We start from the raw sequence: 26,243 nt of genomic DNA on the forward strand, positions 1-26,243 counted from the left end.
AGATGATAAGCCATATTTGAGGTCGATGAATGTTAGGAGAGCATATGGATGTCCTGCCCAATGTACTATATTACCACATAGACCAGCCGTTAACGATTTGTCCGTCACGGACTGCGTGATTTCGCCACTTCATGTGGAATTTTATTTTTTCTGCGACTAAGCGACTAATACAATTTTGGTAGTATGCATATAAACAGCCTTTTAATTAGCAGAGTAGAATAATCATGGCTGATATTAAGACATGCAAACATAAAAGAAAACCAAACTGGACGCGAGAACAGGGCCCCTCCGGAGGTCTGTGCACGCCACTGCTGAAAACATACAAATAAAGATACTTTTAGATGTTAAATTACTATTTGGAACATTGGGACAGTGTTGCCAGATTGGATGGACGATTTCCAGCCCAAAAGTTCACCAAAACCCGCCCACTCCAACAAAAAAACACCCAAAACTTGAACTGTCAAAACAATGTGGTAATGTATTGCCATGCATATCAAGGTTGATTAATGACAATTTTTTAACTTCTTAAAACAAAATAATGATGAAATAATACAAATTGACAAATTTCCCAGGAAAATGGATCAAATCGGCAAATTAAAGAGAATTACCAAATATGACTAAAATATAGAGGCAGACACTATGTCAAAACGGCAATCAAGAAATTAACCGATACACTCGAAAAAGCACATACATAATTTTCAGTGTCAACAGTCAAAATAAGCCAATTTAAATGCAAAAGGTGCCCAATATAAGTGATCGGAATAAGCAACGTAATTAGCAGGTATTTCACACTCGTTCATGCACAACGTGATGACAGTCACGATATAACAATAAATAAAAAAAACAATAACATAAATGAAATATTACCAAAAGAAAAGTAAATTAATATATTTTGATTACACGGTGATACATGATGGAAAAAATACAGTAATTCAGACAACAAGAAATCATGATTTGCAGCTATTTAAGACACTTTTTTTACAGAAAATATTATTATTGTCATTGTCACAATTCTCTGTAATGAAGGACCCAAATGTAGTTAGATGCTCAAACAAAAACTTTTATTTACAGAAAATATTATTATTGTCATTGTCACAATTCTCTGTACTGAAGGACCCAAATGTAGTTAGATGCTCAAACAAAAACTTTTATTAAAAGAAAAGGGTAACTAGTGAAGAGCTGCCAAGCTCTGGATCAACGCCGAGGAAAATAGAGAGGATGGTCCAATTCCAGACAATAATCAGTAACGGGAGAGCAGTCCAGAAAATCTAAAGGTGCGAGTGAAGCATAAAAGTAACAAAACACACTGGCAAAGAAAAGGGTGAAAACAGAAGGCATAAATAAGAAGAGAATAGATGAGAAAGTAACAAACAGCTGCAAATGCATGCCCAAGTGTGCAAAAAAAGCTTTTGCCAATTAAACTGCAGAATTTATTTGTGCCCCAATGCATGCTGGGAGCCATGGATATGTATTGTATATGCATTACAGCATGAAGCTTTTTATTGATTGCCACTATTGTTGAGATTCATATGCTGATTGTTGATGTGTCTGTGCTTAAATGATGCAGTTGATTAAAATGTTCTATGCACAACATATTTTGAAAATATTAGAATAACATAACTGCTTTCTGTAATGATGCTGGATCGTTTCAAAGGGACGGTGATGCAAATTTGAAATGTATTAATTACACAACACACTTAAAATCAGTGAATCGGGTCACTTCATAATAATTACAGTATGTCACCTTCAAAGTCAAGGGAGAAGTATCCCAACTAAAAACCATAAGGTGAATTCAAAATATTTTTTCAACAAAACATCAATATTATTTATTTTTATTTATTTATTTAGTCATTTAGCAGACGCTTTTATCCAAAGCGACTTACAAATGGGGACAACAGAAGCAATCAATTGTATTATTAAAACAACTAAAAACAGATCCAAAACTAAAAGCTAAAACTTTATAAATAGTACTTATACACATTTTAAAAAGAAAGAAATTAAATAAAAATGACAAATGCACTTATTATTAATAACTTATACTTATTAATATTGACCTATTACTTTTGCTATTGCTTTTGACCATTAGGTATATGCATACAACACATACAGCATATGTCCAATACAGTTTTTCACCATATATAGCAGGGGAATTGACCGTTAACCATTTAACAGGTTTTTACTGTAGCATTTTTACAGTCTTTTACCGTTAAATTCACGGTCATTTTTTACAGTGTATTACATTTTTGCCCCTATGTTTTCCTAATGACAATTTTATGATTGGTTTCTATACTACTACACCCATGTGCGGGGGAGGAATTTATGTTTTATTAAAAGTGTGGGGGACATGTCCCCCACGTCCCCCGCATATTATACACCTATGATTTCACACCAAGGATTTTGCTGCATTTTAAAAATGTACAAAAAAAATCAAGTGCTGTAAGACAAAATAGTTATAAGTAATAAAGATCTGTTGCTTCTATTAAAGTAGTGTTGCTTCTCAAGTGTTAATGAAAAATCAGAAAACAGAAAAGCAAAGAAAAGTATAAAATAGCTTTTCTCTTAAAATAGTCCAATAACATGTGAAGGCAGCATTGTTCTCTTCCTTACTGTAAGCTACTTGGTACATGTTGGTTTGGCTTTGAATACCGATGCAGGACAGTTCTGCTTTTAGCAGTATGAATAAAATCTGTTTGCCTGCACGGTTAACTTTTTCATTATTGTCAATTATTAATATTATTATATGCTATTTCCTCAATATTTATACTGTTTTTTAAATTACTATTATTACAGAAAATTTGAGGCTGCAATTCTTGAAAACTCACAAAATCAACATGAAGAAGAAAGCAAAATATATTTTTGAGTGCAAGAAAGAAAATGAAGTACATCTCGAGGCTGTTTACACAGAACTGTTCATCACAGAGGGAGATATGAAAGATGTCAATCGCGAACATGAGATTCAACAGATTGATGATGTTCTAAAGACCCAGAAATCACAGGACAGACCAATCAACTGCAATGACATCTTTACATTATTAAGGGAAAACAATGAGGAAAAGATTGTGCTGACCAAGGGGATTGCTGGCATTGGAAAAATGGTGTCTGTGCACAAGTTCATCCTGGACTGGGCAGAAGAAGAAGCCAATCGGGAAATAGAATGTGTGTTCCTGCTTTCATTCCGAGATATCAACTTAATGACAAATGGAGATCTCAGTCTCCATGAATTTCTGGTGAAATTTTATCCAGAACTGAAGGACCTGGAGAAATCAAAGCTATATAAGGAATGTAAGCTTGCGTTTATATTTGATGGACTTGATGAGAGTCGCCTGCCTCTAAATTTTAACAGTAGGTCTCTGAACACTGTTGAGGAAAGAGCATCTGTAGATGTGCTGTTTACAAGTCTGGTCAAACGGACATTGCTTCCATCAGCTCTCATCTGGGTGACCTCACGACCAGCAGCGGCCAATCTGATCCTTCCTCAGTATGTGGGTTTGTTCACAGAGGTGCGAGGATTCACTGACGAACAGAAGGAGCAGTACTTCATAAAGAGAATCACAGATGAGAGTCTGGCCTCCAAAATCATCTCACACATTAAGACGTCTCGTAGTCTCTACATAATGTGCCACATTCCTGTGTTCTGCTGGATCACGGCCACAGTACTTCAGGATATTCTCAAAAACATTACAGAGAACATCAGCACAACACTTACTGAAATGTACATTCACTTCCTGCTGATACAGATGAAAATAAAGAGCCAGAAGTACGATGAGCAAGAAGAAAGGCAACGTACAAAGCTATTATATTCAAATAGAGAAATGATTGTAAAATTAGCCAAATTAGCGTTTGAACAGCTGATGAGGGAAAACATTGTATTCTATGAGGAAGATCTGGAAAAATGTGATATTATGGTGAATGTAGCCACTGAGTTTACAGGAATGATTGCGGAGATCTTTAAGGAGGAAGATGGACTTCATGAGACAAATGTGTTCTGCTTTGTGCATCTGAGTGTTCAAGAGTTCCTCGCTGCAGCAGAAACCTTTATGCCATAATTTTCCAAAAATATGCATAAATGTACGTTTGATATGTCTGTAAAGGGTGAAAATAGTCAGATGGTGGCATAGACTGAAGTGTGACAATAGGGGCATCTACGCGTGGATTATTTCCATGGAAATATTGTTTTTTTTCTTAAGCAGACATAGTCAAAAAATAATGCGATTTAAAATATTTCATAAATCTTACTCACACATTCATTCTTGCAGTATTTTATTTTTTTCTTATTGTAGTGGAAAGGAGCTGATTTGGAACGAAACGCAGATGTTATAACTGGGTCAAAAACATGCATGTTTTGGTGTCCAATTGGATTATTTCCTTTTAAAATAATTTGATGCTTTCATGACATGTATCACTTCATCTGACAGAGCTGGACCTGAGTAGCAATCACCTGCAGGATTCAGGAATGAAGCTGCTTGGACTGGAGAGATTACACTGTCGACTAAACATACTGAGGTTTGACATTCACATTCACTGAATCACTAGGTTTAAAAATGTGGATGAATATAGGTTTCATAAATTAAGCGTTAGCGTTAGTTCTGGCAGGTCACGTGAGTCAAGCTTGCATCAGCTAATAGGGGCATCTACGCGTGGATTATTTCCATGGAAATATTGTTTTTTTTCTTAAGCAGACATAGTCAAAAAATAATGCGATTTAAAATATTTCATAAATCTTACTCACACATTCATTCTTGCAGTATTTTATTTTTTTCTTATTGTAGTGGAAAGGAGCTGATTTGGAACGAAACGCAGATGTTATAACTGGGTCAAAAACATGCATGTTTTGGTGTCCAATTGGATTATTTCCTTTTAAAATAATTTGATGCTTTCATGACATGTATCACTTTATTTGATAAAACCTATTTAGTTTAAAAACGGTTTCAGTACAATTGAGTGAAATTATACTTTTATTTTTTTGTATTTTTGTATCTCAACCTTCCAAAACGTCAAAGTGGCGCAACCGTCTGTACATTTGAACAAACTTAGATTGCTAGTTTTAGTTTTTTGTTTTTTTTTATAAATTCTAAATAAAATAAAAATAGCTACTTTCAAGTATGGGTAGGTTGGTACACTTTCCATGTCAGGTGGTACAACCAATGTAAAACTAGGAAAATGCTATTTTATCATAAACTTTATTATATTTAAAAAATATATTTATATATGAACACATAAGTATGAACTAACATAGGCAAAAGCTAATGCAGGCATCCAAGTAGAAGTCTGTTCAATATAAAATTGGTTGCAAAAGTCAGGTGGTGCAATAGCACTGAATGTTTCTTTATGAAATTAAAAACATTGTTAAAGCTAAATAAATAAGACATTTAAACTAAGATTGTCTTTTAAGTTTCTAAAATATATTTTAAGTAATGTTATAAAACTGATAGTTCTGGTCCTAGATTCTGATTGGTTGAGCCGCGTTCGAAGCTGTTGTAAATTACTCTACAAACATACACCTTTGTTTACGTCTGTGTGTTGCTCGGCAACCACTTTGTTGCAACCCAACCGTTTCTGAGGAACTACATTGTTTCTCCGCTTCGCGTCGTGCCTAACAATGGCCCTTAGCTGTTATAAATTCACCGTAAACCACGGCTTCTTGGGGCTTATTGCTTTATTTTATAACGTTTATAATGTATTTGCAAAAGAAGCATATCTTGCAAAATAATAAAAAAAGACTTGATAAGCATCAATAGCATTTTATTTTGTTGTCATTACTTTTATACAGTAGTCAGATTTTTCAGTTTAAATGGTAATATGATGGTTTATTCTCATGTTTTATAGTTGTCAGAAGAGGGAAAGGGAGGAAAATATATTTTGTCAACCATTAAATTGTTGTTAAATAACCATACATTTGTGTTTAGTAGTTCTAATACAGTGTTCCATTCCAGTTGCTATGCATTTAATATTTTAAAAAATTTGAAACATTTTGATGAATGCATTGTTGATATTTTAAATGAGCTGATTTTTTTGTAGAAATATAAATCATAAATGTCTTGTTATTCAATCAATTCATTCTATTTTTGATAACTATTTCAACAGAGACTTTTAACAAAAAAACTTGTTTTTGTATTTTTTTTTTATATGTACTGTAATTGAAATGTAAAAAAAGCAGTATTCAGTATATTTCTGTCGTTAATAATGTTATCAGGTCAGGTGGCACAACTGATATTCGTCTGGTGGTGCAACCATGTAAATTCCTCATTTAAACAATCAAATAATAGGTCAAAGTGAACACATGGCTTAAAAAAAGATTGTGAATAGTTCCTGTTAAATGCATTCATTTCTATACTTGTGTGATTATTTTTCTGTCTTTAAAAATAAAGTCAAATGCTGAAATTACTAAATACCCAGCCATTAGAATGCAATAATTCTAAATTACTATGAATAAAATACACAAGCACAAAATAATGTGTTAGTCATTGTAAACACTCTAATCTAAATATTACTTTGCTAAGATTTCACTTTGAAATAAAATTAGGAATATATATATATATATATATATATATATATAAAAGATAAAATAATATAATTTATATTTTTGGGTGGTAAAATTAAAAACAAAGTCAAAAATGAATTTAGTCACTTTGAAATGTTGTTTAACAAATGAAACTTGTTTAAAGACATTGTTCCCAACTTGAAAATACACATTACATTTATTTTGAAAAGATGTGTTTTAGTTGAATATACAAAAAAAAAAAAAAAACTTTTTAAAAGCTTTTTTTGGCATTTACCCATATAAGAATGGTGCTAGTTTATTATTTATGTGTCTGAATATGCCCACATCCCTATATAGTAGGCTTTAAAAATCAGTAGGCTACATTAGCAGAGTTGTACGTCTGAATTCACAGTTTCACAGTATTCACAAGTATTCACAGTGTTCTACAGAAGTCGAAAAGTACCTGAATGACATATTACTACATGTAAATTAGTAGTAAATGTTGGTTTAAAGCACTTAATTTTTGACATTTTCAGATTTTCCATGACCTAATCTAAAGTGAGAACAATTTATGGCTAATAAGTGGTTAAGAACGCATTATCTAACTCTTTACATATAAGCTAATTAAACAATAACACTTTGTTAATTACAGTGAAAATCAATGATGAACTCACTATTTGTACATAGTCTATTAATGTATTAACTATAGTTTATAAACTACTAATGAACTACATTAGTTGAGAAATGATTTATAAGTGCTTTACTATTGTATACTTATTAGAAAGTGTTACTGATAAAGTCTAATTATCAGCACAGACTTGCGCTCCAGATTCTAAACTATAAAATCTATATGACAAATTCACATTAAAGGGGTCGCTGCCTTTTTTTTATTATTTTGTACTGTTCTATGAGGGTTCACTTATAATGTTATTAAATTTTGTATTTTTTTTTCAAAAACATCATGATTTAGAAGTAATTTCTGTTATTTTCTGTCCTTGTTTTGGCCCCCCTCATCAGAGCGCTGTTTGAATTGGCGTGGTGTAGTGATGTGTCGTTCGCGAACGAGCCGGCTCTAAGAGACGATTCTTTGTAGCTAACGAGAAGAGCCGAATCTTCAGCCGGAGCCCTCTATTTTAGCTCAATTTAGCAATTGTGAATGGTTTGTGTGTTGGTAAGCAATTTTTTATTTAGTGTTTTCATAAAATCCTTATTTTTATGCATTTTTCATTACAAAAAATAAATAAATACACATGCAGCTAATCACATGGGAGTATAGACTAGGATCATACCATTATGTGAAAGAAGGAAGGGGGACACATGCTCCGAAGATAGCGAGTGTAGTGGTAAAGGCCAGGTAGAGAGAGAGAGGTGGGGGATCCGGATTTAAACGCAAGTACGTTGGTTAAGGTAGGAAGACACTGCATTGTTGCAACATCGGCCCCCTCAGAGAGAATCTTCTCAAAAACAGGACAAATAATCACAAAGGAGAAATCGCATCCGCACATCCAAGCTGAGGCATCTGATATTTCTGAATGCCAACCTGCACTAAAGACTAAAGTGTTATTATTAAAGTTTTATTAAAATGTTAAATTGGGCTAAAATAGAAGGCTTCGAGTGATACTAAATGAAGAGCCATTTGGGAGCCGGCTCTTCTAAAGGAGCCGAGCCGAATCTTTGAAAAGAGCCGAACTTCCCATCACTAGCGTGGTGGATTGTAGACTCGGAAGTAAACGCCCACCTGCTATGATTGGCTAACAGTTGTGTATGTTTGACAGCCTACATCCTTCACAGATGGACGCAAAAAATACTCAGTACATATCAAACGATCTGTAATAACAGACAAAGCAATAGTGATCACGTAATGAAAACAGTTACTCACGCTTGTGTGGTGCGACATCGGATCCAACATAGTTGGCACAGCATCGTCTTTTAGTTTCAATCTTTCTGAAAATCCTGTGTCTTATTGTGCCTTGTTGTAAATGAATCCACGGTTAAATGAAGTGAACAAAGGACCAAGTTCTCACTGATGTGGTCTGGCACTTCATTAAAAATAAAGTTAATCCACTCTTTCCTAACGTTGCTATCAGAAGGAAGGCAATGCAAAGACTATTTTTCCACAACCTGGCATTGCACATTGTCGTCTTGTATTCAGAGCCATCTTTATTGTTTGGTTTCTGTGTTGACCTGCATTCACTTCTTGTTATTTACACTATATGCACGAATCAGTGGGCGGGGCTAAACAGGCAGTGATGTATATAGTAGGTGGGCAGGGCTAAACCAGCAGTGATATAATTGGTGGGCGGGGCTAAACAGGCAGCGATGTAGAAGCAGGCGTTAATCTTCTGTGGAAGTGGTGTTTATCCACACTATTACATCATTGCAACCTTTCATTTTGGCAGACTGGCTTATAAGTAGATAAGCTGTTTTTAGACTAACGAGAAGGTTTTGAGTTCTGAAACTTACAGGATGTTTTCATACTACAAAGACCTCTAATATGTCAAAATATTAAGAGAATTTTGGTTTCTCAGTTCATTACCCCTTTATTGTGACTGTTTTATTCTCTTCACGGGATATGTGGATGTAATCTCACTGCTCAGTCCTGTAAAAGTTTGTCTTCAGCTCTACAATCTTCAAACTCCCATCTGAATGTGCTGGACCTGAGTAACAATGACCTGCAGGATTCAGGAGTGGAGCTGCTTTCTGAAGGACTGAAGAGTCCAAACTGTCAGCTGAAGATACTGAGGTTTGAGTTTCAAATACTTCATTTTATTTATTTATTTTGGAAGTTAATTACAAAAAAATCACACTGCTAAGATTTCTTTATGTACTGTGTTTTTCTTGTTCAGATTTTCCATGTGTAATCTCACTGCTCATTCTTGTGGGAGTTTGTCATCAGTTTTACAATCCTCAAACTCTGTCCTGAGAGAGCTGGACCTGAGTAACAATGACCTGCGGGATTCAGGAGTGAAGCTTCTTTCTGAAGGACTGAAGAGTCCAAACTTTCAGCTGGAGATACTGAGGTAAATGGTTTTCATAAAATAATTGGCAAAATGCTACCATAATAAATGGCCATTGAATTTTGTCAACAAATGCGGTATCTACTCTCAAATAATCTGCAAAGCTGTTGCATTTTCAAAGATAGCTGCTGACAGCACTGCATGAGCTAACAGCACTGTCTAGCACTGGGATACTCAAATCTGGCTCGCGAGATCAACTTTCCTGCAGAGTTTAGCTCTAACCCTAAAACCACCTAGCTCGACGGTGGTGACAGCAGCGGCAATCCACCTGGCACTCAAGTGGCTACGCCCTTAATTATGCAGAACTTTAAGGCTTAATATAATTTAAACGGATGACTTATAAAAATATTCACCCCCCTCACGGTTGTCATGAAGGGCAAAATTAGCTATACAGACCAAAACCACTTTTTGTACCAGGCTATAAAAAAATTTTTCTGCTGTAAAGTTGGCCATTTTAACATGGGGAGTCTATGGGACTGACTCCCTTTTGGAGCCAGCCTCTAGCGGCCAGTCGATGAATTGCAGTTTTAGTCACTTCCGTATTGGTTTCACGAGAGAGGTTGCCGCTTGATCACGACGCACATAGAATTTTAGCTAAGGTCCAAAATTACCATGGCTTTGGTGAGTAAATGAAAAGGGGATAATAACCTTTTATAAATTCTAGCAATGCATGATTGTGAGAATGTGATATGGCTTAGTATGATTATCAGATGCGAAGGTTGTGATGAAATTATAGAAATGTACGATTATACACATACAATATACGAGTGAAGTGTGACACTATATTTATTAACACACAAGAAATTTGTGCCCAAGTATGACTCGGTTTGCAGTAAATGCTTCTCACATTAACTAATTTCTGCAGGAAGAATGTCAAATAATGGAAAGACAGTTTGTCCATAACTGATTATTGGTGAGGATGTAAACACTGTTTTCAGTTCACACACATTTAGATTAAATATGCTGCTCTCATGAATAGAGTTAAGCACACAAATGACATCAAATTATTATCCTGAATAACAATTTACATTGTGACATTTTAATGGTCATTGCAGCCAGAAGGGATGCTTGAACCAGCCTGACCAGTCAAATGACCCCCCACGCTTAATCCTGCCTCACCGTAATGGTGGTCACGGGACACAATGGGGAGCAGGCCAGAGCCCTGCACACGGGTGACAGGTGAACCGCTAAAATTGGCGTAACGGGTGGAATAATATTTATGTGTCGGTTGCAGGTAGGATGGGTGATAGGCGTGGGTATTTGCTATTTGGACTCAATCTGGTACAATATTTCACATTTCAGCATTAGAATAATCTCCCTAGAATAATCTCTCTGTAGGTCATGATTTAGTTTACATGTTTAGGGAAATACTACTACAAAGTGTCCTGGGAAGGTTCCTTTTAAGTTATAAAAATAAAACCTAAAATTGGGGTTCTGGTTACGCCACCAAGAGGATGACAGCCTAATTTTCGAGCTCCCCGACGGTTTTGTAAAATAACCCCCAAAAATTAGTTTTTGTGAAACCTTGTGAATATTTTACGTAACAATGGAGAAAGGGGTTACTACTAGAAGTAGGACAATGGCAAATGTAGTAGAAAATGACCCTGAAGCAAGGTAAGGTAGCAGAAGAAGCTCTCCGACATCATTTCCCCATGGCGAAGATAGTTCTGAAGTCAGCCTGCGATGTATTCTCAACAAACTCTGAGAGTTCAGAAGGGACAATAAGGTACAGCTTTCCGACATTAAACAAGAATTGAAGAGAACAAATGACAGGCTGGAGGAGGCAGAGGAAAGAATTGAGGAAACTGAGACCGCGCTTCAAGTAACATCAACGCTAATCAAGCGGCTAACACAGCGCCAAGCTAATCTGGAAGCCAGACTGATAGATCAGGAGGGCCGTGCTCATAGAGACAATTTAAGGATTTCCGGAATACCCGAAGATAAAGAAGGTACAGACATGGTTGACTTTCTAGATAACTTGTTGAAAAGCGCACTAGACTTTCCCCGGGACAGAGAGCTTGGGATTGAACGAGCACACCGTGCATTAGTACCGAAACCCAACAATCCGCACGCAAAGCCACGATCTATAGTAGTAAAATTCTGCAGTTACCGGACAAAGGAGGAGGTGCTTCAGAGAGCTTGGCAGAAAAAAGAAGTGTTCTGAAACGATGCTTGCTTCTACTTTGACCATGATTTCCCTCCTGAAGTGCTTCAGAGACGAAGGGAATACGCCGAAGCCAAGAAAGTGTTAAAAGAAAAACAAATAAAGTTCCAGACACCGTACCCGGCAAGGATGCGCATATTTTATGATGACGGCACTCGGCTGTACCAGGATGCTGTGGAGGCAACGAGGGACATGGTTTCATGAGGATTCTCCGTCTCCATGGTGAAGTCATCCACTACTACTGATCAGAAGGAAATCGCACTACTATCTACTTGGCAAGTGGTGGGGAGACGATGAGACCGGGGCGGAGATTAGGAATCCGGAGCAGCGGACGGCTGCACACAACCCAAGAAAACTCCCTGCTCTCAATATAAAGAAAAACTCCTGAAATTCAGGAAATGATCGCCCACGAAAGGTTTACGCTTGACTCAGAAATAAGTTCTAAATGACTTTCACAGTTCACTACGTGGGACTTTCCCTTATGGAAACTTTGACTGCATGAAGCCCCTCAAGGCTCTTTTGAAATGACCCTCAACACCGGAAACAACTGTTTTTCTATTTGTTTCTACGGTGGCGTTTTGTTGTTTAAAATTGTTCCAGTTTGGTTCTTGTTTAATGTTTGTAATTTGGGAGAGGTACTGTTAAAGGAGTCATCGGATGCAAAATTCACTTTTGTTGTTGTTTGAACATAAATGTGTGTTGGAAGTGTGTGTACACATCCACCCTATAATGATAAAGATTTTTTTTTTTAAATCCCTATTTTAAAATCCCCTTTCTCAAATCAGGCTGTTCTGATATTCCTGTCAGAATGACGTAGATCTGCACAGGCCGCTCCCACGATAGTTGATTGACAAGGCCATCTTACCTTAGACCCGCCCTGAGTGAGCTGTGAGCTGTCCGCCATTATGTCGACTCCGGTGCAGGGGAAGACAAGAATGTCTCCTAAGTGATTGAGATGTTTTGTTGTTGGATGTAATAATGAACATAGCAGTCGTCATTTACTCCCGACATCTGAGCTGCTGAAGACGCAGAGGATTAACGTTACTTTCGTTTTTGAAGGGGATACGCCGATCCCCGATCTGCCTAAATGCGTTTAAGTTTGCGCGAATAATTCCTGATCCAGCTTCAACTACAAAAAAGTGAGTATAAGGGTTTTTTATGAATCTTTGCAAATCCTCTTCCTAATAATGTGCTAGTTAGCCAGTTTCGCGGCTGAAGTTTACAGTCTGCTCGTCACCCCAAGGAAGAGAGGGAATGAGCAGAGCTCATTAGCATTTAAATCAACATGGAGTAGAACAGCGTGCTGAAAACAGCTGATTTTAACAGGGTAAAAAGGGTGTTTTTTACACCACCATTGAGAAATTTTAACCAAAGTATGTTATAGACTTTTCATTAGGACCCTAAAGAATCATATCAACTTTTGGGAAATGGGCATCCGATGACCCCTTCAATGTATAAATTGAATACCAATAGAGACACGGCGGGAGAAGTTAAGCTTGTTAGCCAACAAAGACGACTATGAATAAGCACATACTTAAAGTTACTACATTTAATGTGAACGGGAATTTGAACCCAGCTAAGAGAAGTCAAATACTGTTAAAAATTAAAAGGGAAAATGCAGAGATTGTGCTCCTACAAGAGACACATCTCACTCCAGCAGAACATGAAAAACTAAAGAGAATGGGATTCTCTAAGGTGTATTACTCATCTTATAAGTCAGGTCGTAGAAGAGGTGTAGCAATTTTAATATCACAAAAAATATAATTTGAACACCTCTCAGAGATCTCGGATAAGGAAGGGAGATATAATAGTTTCAGGAAAAATAGATGACACTATCATAACAGTATGTACTATTTATGCCCCTCCCGGAAGTGATTTTGCTTTTTATAGGAAAATATTTGATTTGATGATAGGAGCCAAAGGAATTTTCATATGTGGTGGAGACTGGAACATTCATCTTAACCCAAAATTAGATTAATCAAAAACCTCAAATGTCACATCATTACATAGAAAAATTTATGTTTTAATGACAAAGCTGGGTATACTAGATCTTTGGAGAGATTTTTATCAATCAGGCCGTGACTATACTTTTTACTCATGCCCTCACGACGTGCACTCAAGGATAGACTATTTTTTTGTTTTAAAGAGAGATCGCCATAGAATACAAAGCTGTGATATTGGATCTATTGATTTGTCTGATCATGCACCTCTCTCTTGCACTATACATATTAGAGATAACCCGGGAAGAACATTTTGGAGGTTAAATACAAGCATTCTAAATAACCAACAATTTCAAACTCAAATTAAGGAGGATATAAGAATATTTCTTGAAGAAAATGATGACGGGAGGTGTATTCTCTAAGGTGTATTACTCATCTTATAAGTCAGGCCGTAGAAGAGGTGTAGCAATTTTAATATCACAAAAAATATAATTTGAACACCTCTCAGAGATCTCGGATAAGGAAGGGAGATATATAATAGTTTCAGGAAAAATAGATGACACTATCATAACAGTATGTAATATTTATGCCCCTCCTGAACCCCATTAGATTAGATTCTTTGATTAGATCCCGTCTTTGATTAGAGTTGGAGCTAAACTTTGCAGGACAGTCGATCGCCAGGAGCAGGGTTGGGCACCCCTGCTCTACAGAATACTTTAAAGAAAAATGGGAAAAAGAAGGAAATTTTTTATATATTGAATGAGGAGTGGCTTGATGTATGTAAATTCCCGTGGAAATGTACTAACTCTCACATATGGCAGGAGTTTGGGTGGAAATGCCTTATCAGATTTTTATTACACCGAAACAGAAAGCACATATTGAGGGAGGGGACACCAAATGTTGGAGACAGTGTGGGTCTCGGGAAGCCTATCACTGGCATATATTTTGAGAGTGCCCAGTGATAAAACCTTTCTGGGCGGAGCTTCATAAAGCAGTGGAAAGCATTTTTAACACTACACTGCCTTTGGACTTTTACACATTATATTTAGGAAATGCTGATTTCCAGACAAGATGGCCTGAAAGATACCTATTTGGCATTTTAACATCTGCTGGTAAAAAAGCACTTACAAGGTGTTGGTTGCTTCCTGAACCCCCCACAATACAAGAATGGATGGATATAGTAAATGATATTTATGTTATGGAAAAGATTACTTTTTTCCCTTCGTCTTCAGAAGAATGTGTTCAGAAAAGTCTGGTCCAAGTGGGTCATGGCCAGACTTTGTGGAGGTCTAAAATAAATGACCCTTCCCTTCTGAATGAAAAATGTTATTGTAATCTCCCTTACATACCTTTTCCACATTGGAAACCAGCTGACTTTTTTCCACAGTCTCCATCATAGACCAAGAACAAACTTTTAAAATTAAGTATGGAGTTTGATTATTAAGTAAATACCTGACCTCCCCCGAATTGTAAAAATGATTATTGTTATTAATATTATTATTATTTTATGTAATTGTATTTTGTTTGTTATTTTGTTTTGTATTATCTAAAAAAATAGAAAAAATTGAATGGTAGAGAAGAATGTAACTACATCTGTTTTGAAATAATGTACTGTTGCTTATGCTGCTACATCAAAATAAAAAAATTTAATAAATAAAAATAAAACCTAAAATTATCCTTCAGGGAATGTTCTGGAAGGGTTCTCTTTAGATTATAAAATTAAACCTAAAAACAACATGCTGGGAACGTTCTGGGAAAGTTCTCCTTGGGTTATGAAAAAAAAAAACTACAGGGTACGTTCTTAGAACTTCTTATTTGGTTCCCCCAAAAAATAACCAAATGGGAACGTTCTGTGTTCGCTGAGTATCTATACACACTGTAAATGCAAACAACAAAGCCTCACACAATGATATTTTTAATACTTTGATTCCAGAAGGCATAAAAAGATCCAGACAAACCATATTCTTTGCATGGCAGGAAGGGCAAAAACGTAACATGGTAGCATCACTCACGCCATCTCCATAAGCTTACCATGTCTGTTACTGAAATCATCACAATTCCAATATTATTTTTTTATTCTGATTACAAAATACTCAATTTGTAAGGTATTTTTTCCATTATCTTCCTCGCTACTTTTGTACCGGACAAATGCCTCTTTTCATTAATCCATTTCTTTGTTTTGTTAAAGGCAGTGTTGGGGGTAATGCATTACAAGTAACGCGAGTTACGTAATCAGATTACTTTTTTTAAGTAACTAGTAAAGTAACGCATTACTTTTTCATTTAGAAGGAAATATCTGAGTTACTTTTTCAAATAAGATCGTCCAGTTACTTTGTTTCCATGTATTAACTGACAGCTCTGGTGTTGCCATGTTGAGAGAAATCAGGAGTAAGTGCAGAGGCGTTGTGTGTGAACATGATCTTACTATAGTTCTAGACTAAATATGAACATGTGTTTACTCAAAAACAGATTCAGTATTCCTCAAATATTGTAATGCATTACTTTTAAAAGAAACTTTCCCCAACACTGAGTGTAGGTGATTTGGTTCAAAAATATTTTTCATGTTATGTTATGTTAGTTGAAAGTCTCTTCACATCCCGATAGCAATTACTACGTTAAGTGGTCTAAATTTATTTACATGTATTTATATTGTCTGTGGAAGTCATAGGACCATAAAATGTTCATCCAATCAAAATGTTCGGTTTGAACATTATGATAGGCTGGCCTGTCTGCCTGTCAAAATATGTATTTGCATAACTCTGCGCACCCTGTTCGCCCAGACATGATATGTCATCAGCACATTCCAGCGAGAATGAAAGGCACTTTTATTGTAATATTATGCGCTTTGTACTGTAATGTTCTGTCACCTGTGAATGTAATCTGGCAGTGTTGCATTCAATACTCCACCAACGGCATCTCTTATCGTGTTACTGGTTAATCTCTTCTCTGACGGAGCGCGTTCATGTGTTTTGGAAGAGGCGTGGCTTTGCAGAGTGATTACGCAGGGAGGGTGGGGATCTTGTTTTCAACTAACTTGCTATCGCTAGCCTTTCAGAAATCGCCTACCCTACTTTTAATGTCATGCATATTGTATTTTAAAGTGACAGGAGACTGTAAAACTGTAAAACAAGGAATAACTAGTTGGCAACAATAAGTAGTCGTAAATAATCTCTAAATTTTTATTTTTTTATTTTATTTTTATAATGCAGATTATTCACTCGGTGCCTGTCCGGTACTGCCCACATAGTTGCATTCATGTGGACTCGAATGCTGTGACAGCGTAGCATGAACACACACAAAATTAGTATTAAAAGTTTGAAATTAAATCCATATCCTACCTTTTCTTGTAACCCGATAAAATCCATGGCAATAAACGTCATCGAATATGTTTAATCCACAAGCATTCTGTGCATTATTCCTTCTTGCTGGCGTTCACATCAATCCACAAGTTGTCATTTTAGGTTTGGCTATTTTCATTCATTTCAATGTAAAAGAAATTAGTGGCTCAAAACACAACTGCTGCATGAGCATATGATACACAAACTACAGCTTTCGGTTGGATAAAGCAAACCAGTAACACGCTAGTCAAGTTTTGATGGATGACGATTGTAATCAAAGAAAAGACAATGACATACAGGAGTCGTACATTAGGTGGCATTTGTCCCTTCTTGTTGATGTGCAAATGCAGAGGTGGACTAACCCATTAGGCAAAGGTGAGCTACCGCTTTGGGCCCCCAAATGCCAAGGGCCCCCTACAATGCTTTTCATATATGGGATGTGCATTAAGCAGAGACGTGTGAATGGTTGTTGTGGTGTACATTACAATGACAGCCATCTGCATGTCCACAATAGAGAAAGGAAACTCAAGATGATCCAGGTAAATGTGTGCAAATGTACAGGGCCACATTCGTATATTTTGCCTGGGACCCCCAAACAACATATTTCATATACAGTATCATATAACATCATATTTCTGCTTGAACACAGTTCAGAATATTCACATATTTATCTAAATTAATGTACAGTGAATGTTTTATAACAGATGATCGGTTTACAATGGTTTATGTACATCTGGGCATCAGATGCACCAAACACATGTGTTTTAGGATTCGGAATGGAACAATATAGTAGCTATTATACAGTTCTTTGGCATCTCCCTATGGTCTTGTTTGGTATGGCAGGTTGACTTGTGCTTATGTTTTGTTAAAGTTACTGTATAATTAAGCTTTACATACATTTGAGTACTTTTAAGCTGTAAATAATGTCTGCAGTAACATTTTTTGCAAAATATGTTTCAATCTTTTTAGGTTTAAATCTATCTTGAATTTATTTAGTTTAAAAATGATTACATGCAATTGAAAAGTAATGACACTAAAATACAAATTTGTTTTTGTAAATAGAAATGATTGGGGGCCTTGCAGTATTGATTTGGAGAGGAGGGGGGCCTTGGAGTAAAAAAGGTTGAGAACCACTGCAATAAACTAACAAAAATATAAATTAATCATTAATATATATAAAAAAACGAATAAAAAATTTGAAACTGGAAAAATAAACCATTTAGTTTCATTTTGGCGTAAATCTCTCATTTGAGCAGGGATAGCAGTAGATTCTCATTGAATAGTGAGGTTTTGATTGACAGCTTCTGGACCTGGTGGTGAAGATTTCAAGTGAAACTGTGAGAATCTGCAAGTGGCTTCTTATTTCATTTTAGAAGATGAAGTTAGAGGTTTTGTTTTTAAATCTAAACTTTATATTCTTTCTTTCACTACTTTGTCAACATAAGATTGACAGCTTCTGGACCTGGTGGTGAAGATTTCAAGTGAAACTGTGAGAATCTGCAAGTGGCTTCTTATTTCATTTTAGAAGATGAAGTTAGAGGTTTTGTTTTTAAATCTAAACTTTATATTCTTTCTTTCACTACTTTGTCAACATAAGATTGACAGCTTCTGGACCTGGTGGTGAAGATTTCAAGTGAAACTGTGAGAATCTGCAAGTGGCTTCTTATTTCATTTTAGAAGATGAAGTTAGAGGTTTTGTTTTTAAATCTAAACTTTATATTCTTTCTTTCACTACTTTGTCAACATAAGATTTCAGAAGCAGTATTGTGGCACTATTGTCTGTGTGGGCGATCTAACGCCTTATTTACTTTTGCATTTAAATGCGAGATGTAAAATGTCCAATGACTTGGGGGAATATTTCTTTCTTCCTGATAATGCTAAATGAGTGCAAAATGATAATTTTGTGAACAGTTGTTTTTATTGAATCAGTTCATTACAAAAAGGATACAACATATAATATGATGTACGCAACAAACAAACTAATGTGATGTGGACTGTTGCTGTATGTTTTTGTAGGTTGTCTGGATGTATGGTGACAGAAGAAGGCTGCCGTTATGTGTCTTCAGCTCTGACTTCAAACCCCTCACACCTGAGAGAGCTGGATCTGAGCTACAATCACCCAGGAGATTCAGGAGTCAAGCTGCTCTCTGAAAAACTGCAGGATCCAAACTGCAAACTGGATAAACTCAAGTATGCCAAGCAAGAAGAGTTGTTAGATTTTATCTTATCTTTTATTGTCATTGTCATAATAACAATGAAATATTGTTAGAGCATCCCCACTGCATAGCAATGGTAACAAAGTGCAAAGTGATGCAAAAGCCCAAACCTAGATCCCATAAATAATAGACATACTACACAGTGTTGTGAAATTGCTGCTGCAATGCAAAGTCCAGTCACAGTTATTTTAGTGGTGGAATATGATGTGTGCCTGTAGATATAGGCAGAATGGGGGGAGATTGTGTTTTCAGCAGCCTCACTACCTCTGGAATAGAGGATGTGGGCCAGTCTGGTTGTTCTGGTGCGTAAGGACCTGTACCTTCTACCTGAGGGCAGCAGGTGGAACAGGTGATGTGTAGGATGGTGCTGGTCGCACAGGATGTTTTGCACACGTCTTAGGCAGCGAGTGGTGTAGATGGTACTCATCTCCGGAAGAGTAATTCCGATGATCTTCCCCACTGTCCTGACCGCTCGCTGGAGAGCCTGCTGATCAGCCTTAGTGCTGCTGGAAAACCACACTAGGAATCCATATGATAAAACACTGCTAATGGCACAGTTGTAAAAGTTCACCATTAGCTGCTTGGGCATTTTGGAACTCTTCAGTTTCCTCAGATAGTAGAGGCGTTTCCTACAACTGAGGCAGTATTAGTGCCCCAGGACAGGTCCTCCGATACAGTCACCTCCAGGAATTAAAAATTTGTCTCTCTCTCCCCCACCTCATTGCCGATAGAGAGTGGAGAGTGGTTGTATTGTCCAGTTTTGCGGAAATCCACAATAATTTCCTTGGTCTTCTTGATGTTAAGAACCAAGTTATTGTTGTCACACCATGATGCCAGATGTTGTACCTCATTCCTATATGCTGTCTCATTGTTGTTGTTAATGAGCCTGAGCATCGTGGTGTCGTCAGCAAATTTGACAATATGATTTAATGGAAAGGAGGCAGAGCAGTCGTGTGTGAAAAGGGTGTAGAGCAGTGGGCTAAGCACGCATCCTTGGGGGGCCCCGGTGTTAGTAAGAAGGGTGGAGGACGTGTGCCCGCCAATTCTCACACACTGTGTGCGATTAGTTAAAAAGTACACAATCCAATTGCATAGCGTGGTGTTTAGTCCCAGGTTGTGTAATTTAGATCGGAGTTTATACGGCCGGATTGTATTAAAAGCCGAACTAAAATCGACAAAGAGCAGCCTCGCATAGGTGTTCTTGAGCTCTAGATGTTCCAGTAGTATATGGAGCATAATCACAATGGCATCCTCAGTCGTCCTGTTCTCCCTGTTTGCAAATTGGTATAGATCAAGTGTTGGTGGTATTGCTTTTTTAATGTGTTTGATGATAAACCTGTCCAGACATTTGGCTGGGACGGGGGTGAGTGCCACAGGTCTGTAGTTGTTTAGACAAGTGACATTAGACTGTTTGGGGATAGGTACTATTGTGGCTGCCTTGAGGCAGGCAGGGACCCATGACATGGACAGCGACATGTTATAGAGGGAAGTGAAGACAGCACCTGGCCCAGAACTCCATCTGGACTGGCTGCTTTCCTGGGGTTGATGCTGCGGAAAACAAGTCTCACGTTCATGTGTGCTCAAGACTGGAGCAGAGTGAATAGAGGGGAGGGGAGGCAGTTCAGGGTCTGTGTTTTCCCTGTCAAAGCTAGCAAAAAAGATATTTAATTCCTCGGCTAAGGTGGCACTGCTGATCGCTGAGGGAGATGTAGATGTTCTCTTATAGTCCGTAATGGCCTTGATGCCCTCCCAAACTTGCCTGGGTTTTGTGAAGTTATTCAAATTGGCTTCAATATGCCTTTTGTGATCTAATTTGGCAGTATTGATGCCTTTCCTCAGAGCAGTCCTGGCTATGCTGTAGGCATTAAGAGTTCCCAGATCTATATGCTATATTCCTAGCTCTAATTAGTTGTTGTACATTGTGTGTCATCCAAGGCTTCCTATTTGATGCCACATGGACTTGTTTCCAAGATGTTACACTGTCCACACAGAAATTGATGTAGCATAAAATATTTGTGGTGTATTCATCCAGAGATTCACGTGTGTGCGTGCCCTGTCCCATAAATACATGCCATATTGTGCGGTGGAAGCAGTCCTGGAGCACAGGAATAGTGTCCTCTGGCCATATTATCACCGTTTTTAACATAGTCCCAGCCCTTTTGATTCTGGGTCTATTAAAACTGTGTGAAATAATACATAGTACCACCAATAAAGTGCAAAAACTATGCCAGTTAAAAGAGCTCCAAGCCGCTGCGTCTGTGCGTGCCGCCATGTTATTGAGTGTCAATAACAATTAAATTGTTAATAACAATTAACAATTAAATGTTTTTATTTAAACTCTCCTGTGTATATCTATACAAGTGTAGGGGTTTCTAGAGGATGCAACAAAATAAAGTATTTAAAGAGCACCATTCTGAGGAGTAAAATATTAACTTAATATTAAATATTAACTAGTGAATGGAAGTTCTGATCATTTTGATTAGTTCACCACTCGAGTCTTACACCGTGTCCTAACTACACGCGACACGACAAGATTCCAGCGACAAGGAATTTGGGTGTGCACACCAGACGCGGCGCAACACCGCAACGAGACAGAATCAATCAAATATCACAGCCAATCAGAAGCGTGTGTGGGCGGGCTCTCTCTGGAAAGGCACTGCACTCGCAACGAAAAGGATACATTTATAATCTTATTCATAAATATTAAACCTTTTTAACATCATTAAATGTACATACTGAGTGACTGATACCATCTTTGTCATGGAATACACTTGTTGGTTCGCAGTGAGTTCACAGTTTTAATAAACATCTTTGCTTTAATTGATTTTCAAGATCTGAGGTAAACTATCTGTTGTTGCTTTCAATATGGCTATAAGCTCACGCAAAATTATATTTAAACTCATATTAGACACGCTTAACTTTGAATAAAGCACATAATCACCGTGAGATTATATACTGTCATATAGATTGTATGTTGTTAGTCTCCACCGTGGCCCGTCATCCCACCGGCTCCACTGAGCTCCCTTGTCCTTCTAGTCAGTCATTGACCATCCGTCACCTCGGGACTCCACTCCTCTGGCTTCCGCTCGTCACTCCGTTCCTCTGGCTCTGTCAGGCTCCTCCTTCCCTCCGGCTCTGCCTTCATCCTCAGTTGCACTGGTTCCTCCGGTTCCCCGTGTGCACCTCGCTCGCATAAGCTCTCAGCTCCACCTGGTCTCCACCTCTAGCGGCTCCATCTCCATCGTCCCTAGGGTGTTGTTTGACAAGTTTCCACCATGGCTCCTCCCTGCCTCGACTTTGCCCTGGGGCCTCGTCCTGGCTAGTCTCTGGACCAACACCTGGCTCCTCCTGCTCCTGGCCTCTCCCGGCTCCTCCCACCCTTCACTCCCCCATGGACTTATTATTTGGACTTGTTTTGTTTCTGCCCTTCTCCAGAACCCCCCCTCCCTCCTCAGTTGAACTCCATGCAGTGCGAGGAAGCGCCTTCCCAGGAGGGGGTGGCGAACTGTTACGTGTCTATTAGTTTTCCTTTGACCTACTTTTCCTGAGTTGTCTTAATTATGTCATTCTGTTTACCTGTGTTCCATTAATTTAGTCATTAGTCCCTCATTTGCTTTTGTATTTATACTCTGTGCTTTGTTCAGTTCCTTTGCCAGTTATTTTTGTTATCCTTGTGTGTGTGCTACATTTGCTCCTGCTCTTCTCCTGTGTGTGTTCCTTGTGGATTTATTATTAAAGACTATTTTTGGATTAGGCCTTCAACATGCACTTTATATAGCACATGCACGCAGATAACGTTTACTATGGTTTTGGACACCACTACAAGTTGACTGTCCCTTCAAATAGTGTCCTATTTAAGGTTATGGGGGCTGTTTCGGACACAGGCTATGGGTTTGAGTCATTCGTTCAGCTAAAGCTATGCAGTCTGTGCCGGAAGCAGAACTGATTAATTCATCTCTCGAGTCTTTGGGTTTGATAAAGCTATGCAGTCTGTAATGGAAACAGAATTGATTAGTTCACCTCTCTAGTCTTCGGGTTTCATTCTTAGGTCATATGTCAGCTTCCTAGCTCAGTAACAAACGCAAACATTACATAATATTAACTGTAAGTTGTATTTGTAGGCATCTTTGCTTTATCAAAGTGATTTTTCCCCATCATACAGATAAAGTTTAAAGCATTAACCAACTCTTTATTTCCACATTAAATTATATGGGGAAAAAAACATCATGACAGAAATTCACAAATGTATAAATTGTAAGAAATAAAAAATCTACAATTTGAGACCAGAAACGCATCACATAACTACACACGTGTTTGTAAGAAAGTTTAGGAATTATTAACTAATTTCTGTATCCAGTATTGCTATCACATCACGTGACAAAAGAATGAATGACTCAGACCCGAAGACTAGGGAGGTGAATGAATCATTTCTTTATTCGGTACAGACTGCATATCCTGTAGTCTATGGGTCTGTCAAAAATGAGCGAATGACTCAAACCTGAACCCAAAGACTCGAGAGGTGAAATAATCATTTCTGTTTCCTGTACTAAATCAATACGATGTTGCGCATGTGCGGTCAACGCAAAATTAATGAATCCCTTGCTGAGACAACTCGATGTTCCCGAGTCATATTAGATTCATTCAAAGTTTCATTCAAATTGAACAAATCGTTCATGAACGACACATCACTACATACCATAGCAGACTAAACTGCATGGGTCTGCAGGGGCTCCAGAAATGAGTGCCAATGCATAAAAATACTATAACTATTGAATAACTATTCCCCATAGAGTAATGCAAAGAATGACAAAATAAATGTAAATACTTTGTTTAAATAAAATAAAATGAGGAATAAGAGTAATGGCAAACGGAAGCATTACACTACTTGAGTTACTTGATTGAATGACTATTCCCCATAGAGTAATGCAAAGAATGACAAAATAAATGTAAATACTTTGTTTAAATTAAATAAAATGAGGAATAAGAGCAATGGCAAACGGAAGCATTACACTACTTGAGTTACTTGATTGAATGAACAAAATCACTGCCATATATACAAAATGTCTGCCATATATAGGCTCATTTACGTTTCTATTTTATCTCTCTCTTTCTATCTATTGATCATCACTAGCAAAGCCTAGCAACTATATATTTTTCTTCATTTTGAAAAAAAAGTATCTACATTTCTAACACTATACTTTTATTACCTTTACTTCAAATTCAAATACGAGGGTATTTCTAATACAGCATCTATGCCATTATCACTCTCTCTATATTTTTTTCCTTTTTTTTTTTAAAGTCATGAAAACAATATTGTGGAGTTTTTCTTTTGCATATTTGAGCAAATGGGAATGCAAAAAATACATCTGTGGTAGTCTCCCATTCACTGCTCTAGAAGTTTACCCAACTATGATGACCTCTGCTGCTGAGAAACCCAGAAATGTGAAAAAGGTCCATTCTAAAACTAGGTGTTAAAACATGCTAGCAACATGTTAATAATGTTAGCAACTGCACAGCAACACCCTAGCAACCATCCTGAGTACCTTGGCAACTGCATAGCAAAAGACTTTTGTTTACTGACATGAAAGTGACCCTGTGTGTGTTTTTTATAGTGTGGATCATGGAGGAGAATCCAGGATTACAGCAGGACTAAAGAAATGTATGTCTACACACACACACACACACACACACACACACACACACAGAGCTTTACTGATTGTTGTTGTGTTCTAAATGTCTCTGTTCTTGTGTTCAGATGCCTGTTTTCTCACACTGGATCCAAACACAGCAAATACTCAACTCATTCTGTCTGAGGAGAAAAGAAAGGTGACATGTTTGGACAAGAAACAGTCATATCCTGATCATCCAGACAGATTTGATGTGTATCCGCAGGTGTTGTGTACAGAGAGTGTTTATGGACGCTGCTACTTGGAGATTGAGTGGAGTGGTGATGATGGTGTGTATATAGCAGTGTCATATAAGAGCATCAGCAGGAAGGGAGATGGTGATGAGCGTTGGTTTGGATGTAATGATCAGTCCTGGAGTTTGATCTGCTGTCCTGACAGATACTCATTCAGACACAATAAGATAGTGACTTGTCTCCCTGTGAAGCCCATCAGCAGTAGAATAGGAGTGTATGTGGATCAAAGTGCAGGAACTCTGTCCTTCTACAGCGTTTCTGACACAATGAGCCTCATCCACACAGTCCAGACCACATTCACTCAGCCGCTCTATCCTGGGTTTAAGGTTTATTATAAATCATCCGTGAAACTGTTTTGACGATTGACGAGAGATTCTACCCATAATGCTTTGAGCTGCATGATAAATCAGTAACAGTGAGATGTTAGGGTCTCTTCTTTTCTCTTAATTACATTAATACTGCAGCTGAACTTCTGTCAGTGAAAAAATAGAATAAATGAATAAAATGTATGTAATAAATCTTCATATAGACAGTAAGATCAGTGTGTTTGTGCATACGCAAACTGTGTGTGTTGCTTCAAGTGTGCAACCATACATTTGTGTTGTGCTTTCTTTCTTTTGTATTCATTTATTGATTTTTAATTATTTTTCATTTAATCATTTTATTATTCCATTTAATCATATGATCGTATATAATAATCATTTTAACCATTTATATACTCATTTCATTGATTAGTCATTTATATTATTGTTTTTTAATATTATTTTTCCATTGTTGTTTAGTCTTATGATGTGTGTTTCAAGAGCCATTTGTCTTTATGAGTAAGAGTGTCACAGCTGCCTGTTGGTGTGCCCATGTTAGCCACCAGAGGGCACTCTTTTAAACTATTGTTTGTTTGCATTGAACTCCAACTCCCATCACCCTTTGCCTGGTCTATCAACCCTCATTGCCTTCAGCTGTGGGTGATTACCCTTTTAGCTCACCTGTATATATACGATGCTGACTGAGTTTTGGGTTGTGGAAGAATTGCTCTGTGTCTTTGCTGGTCTCCGATTTGTTTCACCTTGTGTGATGTTGTTGCCTTTTTGTCTCATGTGGATTACGATTTTGGATTACTTTATTAAATGATGCATGTGGATTTTTCATAGAGTCTGTGAGTGTTTCCTG

The 26,243-nt window shown here is 37.4% G+C and overlaps 1 protein-coding gene across 1 annotated transcript in view; it reads left to right on the top strand.

The window, feature by feature from the left end:
* The window catches only part of LOC107747635 (NACHT, LRR and PYD domains-containing protein 12-like), a 52,748-nt gene extending 27,313 nt beyond the window's left edge, over positions 1-25,435 (top strand). The window contains exons 5-10 of the mRNA XM_016562231.1: positions 2,791-4,025; positions 9,055-9,224; positions 9,328-9,501; positions 18,957-19,130; positions 24,769-24,815; positions 24,912-25,435. Of these exons, the coding sequence (XP_016417717.1) occupies positions 2,791-4,025; positions 9,055-9,224; positions 9,328-9,501; positions 18,957-19,130; positions 24,769-24,815; positions 24,912-25,435 (2,324 nt within the window). The remainder of the gene's footprint in view (positions 1-2,790; positions 4,026-9,054; positions 9,225-9,327; positions 9,502-18,956; positions 19,131-24,768; positions 24,816-24,911) is intronic.
* Positions 25,436-26,243: the final 808 nt, after the last annotated feature.

This window comes from Sinocyclocheilus rhinocerous, unplaced genomic scaffold (genome assembly GCF_001515625.1).
Source record: "Sinocyclocheilus rhinocerous isolate Xijiao unplaced genomic scaffold, SAMN03320098_v1.1 scaffold2334, whole genome shotgun sequence".
In the NCBI taxonomy this organism is placed as follows: domain Eukaryota; kingdom Metazoa; phylum Chordata; class Actinopteri; order Cypriniformes; family Cyprinidae; genus Sinocyclocheilus; species Sinocyclocheilus rhinocerous.